The following is a 6,328-nucleotide window of genomic DNA, read 5'->3' as shown; positions in this document are numbered from 1 at the left end:
TAGTACTCAGTCCTGTCTGGAGGTACTAGTACTTAGTACTCAGTCCTGTCTGGAGGTACTAGTACTCAGTCCTGTCTGGAGGTACTAGTACTCAGTCCTGTCTGGAGGTACTAGTACTTAGTCCTGTCTGAAGGTACTAGTACTTAGTACTCAGTCCTGTCTGGAGGTACTAGTACTTAGTACTCAGTCCTGTCTGGAGGTACTAGTACTCAGTCCTGTCTGGAGGTACTAGTACTCAGTCCTGTCTGGAGGTACTAGTACTCAGTCCTGTCTGGAGGTACTAGTACTCAGTCCTGTCTGGAGGTACTAGTACTCAGTCCTGTCTGGAGGTACTAGTACTTAGTCCTGTCTGAAGGTACTAGTACTTAGTACTCAGTCCTGTCTGGAGGTACTAGTACTTAGTACTCAGTCCTGTCTGGAGGTACTAGTACTTAGTACTCAGTCCTGTCTGGAGGTACTAGTACTCAGTCCTGTTTGGAGGTACTAGTACTCAGTCCTGTCTGGAGGTACTAGTACTCAGTCCTGTCTGGAGGTACTAGTACTCAGTCCTGTCTGGAGGTACTAGTACTTAGTCCTGTCTGAAGGTACTAGTACTTAGTACTCAGTCCTGTCTGGAGGTACTAGTACTCAGTCCTGTCTGGAGGTACTAGTACTCAGTCCTGTCTGGAGGTACTAGTACTTAGTACTCAGTCCTGTCTGGAGGTACTAGTACTTAGTACTCAGTCCTGTCTGGAGGTACTAGTACTTAGTACTCAGTCCTGTCTGGAGGTACTAGTACTTAGTACTCAGTCCTGTCTGGAGGTACTAGTACTCAGTCCTGTCTGGAGGTACTAGTACTCAGTCCTGTCTGGAGGTACTAGTACTTAGTCCTGTCTGAAGGTACTAGTACTTAGTACTCAGTCCTGTCTGGAGGTACTAGTACTTAGTACTCAGTCCTGTCTGGAGGTACTAGTACTCAGTCCTGTCTGGAGGTACTAGTACTCAGTCCTGTCTGGAGGTACTAGTACTCAGTCCTGTCTGGAGGTACTAGTACTCAGTCCTGTCTGGAGGTACTAGTACTCAGTCCTGTCTGGAGGTACTAGTACTTAGTCCTGTCTGAAGGTACTAGTACTTAGTACTCAGTCCTGTCTGGAGGTACTAGTACTTAGTACTCAGTCCTGTCTGGAGGTACTAGTACTTAGTACTCAGTCCTGTCTGGAGGTACTAGTACTCAGTCCTGTCTGGAGGTACTAGTACTCAGTCCTGTCTGGAGGTACTAGTACTCAGTCCTGTCTGGAGGTACTAGTACTCAGTCCTGTCTGGAGGTACTAGTACTTAGTCCTGTCTGAAGGTACTAGTACTTAGTACTCAGTCCTGTCTGGAGGTACTAGTACTTAGTACTCAGTCCTGTCTGGAGGTACTAGTACTCAGTCCTGTCTGGAGGTACTAGTACTCAGTCCTGTCTGGAGGTACTAGTACTCAGTCCTGTCTGGAGGTACTAGTACTCAGTCCTGTCTGGAGGTACTAGTACTCAGTCCTGTCTGGAGGTACTAGTACTCAGTCCTGTCTGGAGGTACTAGTACTTAGTCCTGTCTGAAGGTACTAGTACTTAGTACTCAGTCCTGTCTGGAGGTACTAGTACTTAGTACTCAGTCCTGTCTGGAGGTACTAGTACTCAGTCCTGTCTGGAGGTACTAGTACTCAGTCCTGTCTGGAGGTACTAGTACTTAGTCCTGTCTGAAGGCACTAGTACTTAGTACTCAGTCCTGTCTGGAGGTACTAGTACTCAGTCCTGTCTGGAGGTACTAGTACTTAGTACTCAGTCCTGTCTGGAGGTACTAGTACTTAGTACTCAGTCCAGTCTGGAGGTACTAGTACTTAGTACTCAGTGCAGTCTGGAGGTACTAGTACTCAGTCCTGTCTGGAGGTACTAGTACTCAGTCCTGTCTGGAGGTACTAGTACTTAGTACTCAGTCCTGTGTGGAGGTACTAGTACTCAGTCCTGTCTGGAGGTACTAGTACTCAGTCCTGTCTGGAGGTACTAGTACTCAGTCCTGTCTGGAGGTACTAGTACTTAGTACTCAGTCCAGTCTGGAGGTACTAGTACTTAGTACTCAGTGCAGTCTGGAGGTACTAGTACTTAGTACTCAGTCCTGTCTGGAGGTACTAGTACTCAGTCCTGTCTGGAGGTACTAGTACTTAGTACTCAGTCCTGTCTGGAGGTACTAGTACTCAGTCCAGTCTGGAGGTACTAGTACTTAGTACTCAGTCCAGTCTGGAGGTACTAGTACTTAGTACTCAGTCCTGTCTGGAGGTACTAGTACTCAGTACTCAGTCCTGTCTGGAGGTACTTAGTACTCAGTACTCAGTCCTGTCTGGAGGTACTTAGTACTCAGTACTCAGTCCTGTCTGGAGGTACTTAGTACTCAGTACTCAGTCCTGTCTGGAGGTACTAGTACTTAGTACTCAGTCCTGTCTGGAGGTACTTAGTACTCAGTACTCAGTCCTGTCTGGAGGTACTAGTACTTAGTACTCAGTCCTGTCTGGAGGTACTAGTACTCAGTACTCAGTCCTGTCTGGAGGTACTAGTACTCAGTACTCAGTCCTGTCTGGAGGTACTAGTACTCAGTACTCAGTCCTGTCTGGAGGTACTAGTACTCAGGACTCAGTCCTGTCTGGAGGTACTAGTACTCAGTACTCAGTCCTGTCTGGAGGTACTAGTACTCAGTCCTGTCTGGAGGTACTAGTACTCAGTCCTGTCTGGAGGTACTAGTACTCAGTCCTGTCTGGAGGTACTAGTACTCAGTCCTGTCTGGAGGTACTAGTACTCAGTCCTGTCTGGAGGTACTAGTACTCAGTCCTGTCTGGAGGTATTAGTACTCAGTCCTGTCTGGAGGTACTAGTACTCAGTCCTGTCTGGAGGTACTAGTACTCAGTCCTGTCTGGAGGTACTAGTACTTAGTACTCAGTCCTGTCTGGAGGTACTAGTACTCAGTACTCAGTCCTGTCTGGAGGTACTAGTACTCAGTACTCAGTCCTGTCTGGAGGTACTAGTACTCAGTACTCAGTCCTGTCTGGAGGTACTAGTACTCAGTCCTGTCTGGAGGTACTAGTACTCAGTCCTGTCTGGAGGTACTAGTACTTAGTACTCAGTCCTGTCTGGAGGTACTTAGTACTCAGTACTCAGTCCTGTCTGGAGGTACTAGTACTCAGTCCTGTCTGAAGGTACTAGTACTCAGTCCTGTCTGGAGGTACTAGTACTCAGTCCTGTCTGGAGGTACTAGTACTCAGTCCTGTCTGGAGGTACTAGTACTCAGTACTCAGTCCTGTCTGGAGGTACTAGTACTCAGTCCTGTCTGAAGGTACTAGTACTCAGTCCTGTCTGGAGGTACTAGTACTTAGTACTCAGTCCTGTCTGGAGGTACTAGTACTCAGTCCTGTCTGGAGGTACTAGTACTTAGTACTCAGTCCTGTCTGGAGGTACTAGTACTCAGTACTCAGTCCTGTCTGGAGGTACTAGTACTCAGTACTCAGTCCTGTCTGGAGGTACTAGTACTCAGTACTCAGTCCTGTCTGGAGGTACTAGTACTCAGTACTCAGTCCTGTCTGGAGGTACTAGTACTCAGTCCTGTCTGGAGGTACTAGTACTCAGTCCTGTCTGGAGGTACTAGTACTTAGTACTCAGTCCTGTCTGGAGGTACTAGTACTCAGTACTCAGTCCTGTCTGGAGGTACTAGTACTCAGTCCTGTCTGGAGGTACTTAGTACTCAGTACTCAGTCCTGTCTGGAGGTATTAGTACTCAGTCCTGTCTGGAGGTACTAGTACTCAGTACTCAGTCCTGTCTGGAGGTACTAGTACTCAGTCCTGTCTGGAGGTACTAGTACTTAGTACTCAGTCCTGTCTGGAGGTACTAGTACTCAGTACTCAGTCCTGTCTGGAGGTACTAGTACTTAGTACTCAGTCCTGTCTGGAGGTACTTAGTACTCAGTACTCAGTCCTGTCTGGAGGTACTTAGTACTCAGTACTCAGTCCTGTCTGGAGGTACTTAGTACTCAGTACTCAGTCCTGTCTGGAGGTACTAGTACTCAGTCCTGTCTGGAGGTACTAGTACTTAGTACTCAGTCCTGTCTGGAGGTACTTAGTACTCAGTACTCAGTCCTGTCTGGAGGTACTTAGTACTCAGTACTCAGTCCTGTCTGGAGGTACTAGTATCAGTAGTAGTCTCTGACCAAGCACAGCAGCAGAGAGCGTGGTCTTGATGATGGGCAGCGAGGCGTCGTAGGCCTCGTGCAGGACGTGGACCTGCTGGTTCCGCAAGAGGTTCTTTGTCAGAATGCTCTGCAGACCCTCCAGGATCCGGACCCACTTCCTCTTCTCCACCTCGCTCTCCGCTAGAACCAGCAGTGACACCGCAGACAGCTGCGAGATCAACTGTGACGACGTCACCTGATCGTGGCAAAAACAAGGATCAAGGTCAATGCAGGTCAAAGGTCAAACAGTGAGATGTCACAGGGGGCGGGGTTTCTACCCTGAAGATGCAGGGGACGTCCTTCCTGGTGGCGTGGATCACATCCGACGCCAAGACGGAGCTGACGGAAAACTCCTCTTCTCTGCAAACACAAGAACATGTTTCCCATAAGAGCTTCCTCTGAGTCTTTACATTGTTTAAAATCACAAAGAATGATCAAAAGACTTTGTGGTGGCGGGGACGTGGTGAGGCTCAGCTGTGGAGGGAGAGGCACAGGAAGAGCCTCAGCTGTTCGGACCACCGATCCTCTGATTGAAAGATGGACATGCTAACCACTGAGCCACAATCGCCCCAGGATGGAGGCGAGTGAGGAGAGCAATAGGCAAAGTCTGCCAGCGCGTGCAGCGCACATAAAAGCATTCATTACACGATACCGTGAGTCTGCTCGCATCATTGGTGCTGGGGGGAAACTCAGGGAGTGACAGGAGCTTGTTACAGGGTTCTTACACATTTTGACCAATGGATTTCCATGACTTTTCCATGACTTTAAACCAAATGTCATGACCAAACATTTAGTGAAATCTTGGGATATACACATGGAAAATTGAGAAAATGTAGTATTAAAATGAACAATGAGAATTACAAAGCATACAGCATAGCATAAATGACACAAATGAATGATAGGCTTACGTATAAACATCGGGCCTTTGTGTCAACACGCTGGACAACGTGAGACTCTTGAACAGAGATACGAGCGTTTGCTTTCGCCACAAGCAAATTGTGCCGCGATCTGGCTATCGGGGAACATCCGGCGAAAGAGCAGACTGGCATCTTTGGATGATTTAAAAGAAAATTGCGAATTGGCAACCTTCAGTGCCCACATTACCTCCACAGCGAGAACGTCATTTTTCGTCACAGCGCCATCGGTTAACGCGTCTGCTTGTTGGCCGACGCGAGCAGCGCGCTCGGCGTAGCAGTTGCCGTGGCCGCTGTGGCGAAAAGGCCGGAGATAGAGGTCACTGTCGCTCCGCTAGCAGCAGCGCTCCGATGTAGCTCCCTTTGCAGGTTGATGCCGCCTCCACCATGTTTGAAATTTCAAACGATTTGCCTCCACACAGCCTGCATTCTGCTCTTGGTCGGTTGTAACCCATGCTTTGTATTTATCCATATTAGGGCCGACACTAACGATTATTTTATTCATCGATTAAATCGGTTGATTATTTTTTTGATTAATTAGATAAAAAAATAATAACTTTAAAGCAATAATTTGCAACCTTTTTTACATAAACAGTACACATTCATAGTGCAAAAGAATCTTAACATTAAAGAATTTATAAAAAATAAAGAAATACAAAAAAGAAAACTTAACAGGATTTGTCAGAACTTGTTCTCTACACTCACAGACATGCACACTCACATGCACAGACACACACACTCACACTGACACGCACACATGCACAGACACACACATGCACAGACACACACAGACATGCACACTCACACTGACATGCACAGACACACACATGCACAGACACACACTCAGCACTCAGAGAACAAGAGATGACATTCCAGAAGTAACACTCAATGTATCAACGGATAACTTACAGACTGCGCACTAAAGGTTAAGGTTGTTCATTAGATATGGAACTACAAATCCCAGCAGCACTTCCTCTGCATGAAGCCTCATTATATCAGACTGTTGAACGCAGGTCTGTGTTCTGCACCTCAGAGGAGATGTTTACGCGTTGCTTCTCTTGAAGCGGTATTTTAAAACAAAGACGTTATCTAACCCAACAGCTCAAACACGGGAATGAAGGACTAGCTAACGAGCTAACACAACGGTTAGCCTAGCTGCTAGGTTATTGTACACGCAACGCGAC

At 47.3% G+C, this 6,328-nt stretch overlaps 1 protein-coding gene across 5 annotated transcripts in view; it reads right to left on the bottom strand.

The window, feature by feature from the left end:
* Positions 1–6,328, bottom strand: part of cdc42bpb (CDC42 binding protein kinase beta (DMPK-like)) — a 37,070-nt gene that overhangs the window by 5,213 nt on the left and 25,529 nt on the right. For all 5 annotated transcript variants that reach the window (XM_068598779.1, XM_068598781.1, XM_068598783.1 and 2 more), the window contains 2 exons: positions 4,509–4,590; positions 4,210–4,426 (listed from right to left, as the gene is read on the bottom strand). In XM_068598779.1, coding sequence (XP_068454880.1) covers positions 4,210–4,426; positions 4,509–4,590 — 299 coding nt within the window. The remainder of the gene's footprint in view (positions 1–4,209; positions 4,427–4,508; positions 4,591–6,328) is intronic.

The sequence above is a fragment of the Clinocottus analis genome, unplaced genomic scaffold (assembly GCF_023055335.1).
Source record: "Clinocottus analis isolate CAN_PGR_092001 unplaced genomic scaffold, fCliAna1.0.p SCAF_40, whole genome shotgun sequence".
Lineage (NCBI taxonomy): Eukaryota > Metazoa > Chordata > Actinopteri > Perciformes > Cottidae > Clinocottus > Clinocottus analis.
This window is presented reverse-complemented; position numbering and strand designations above follow the sequence as displayed.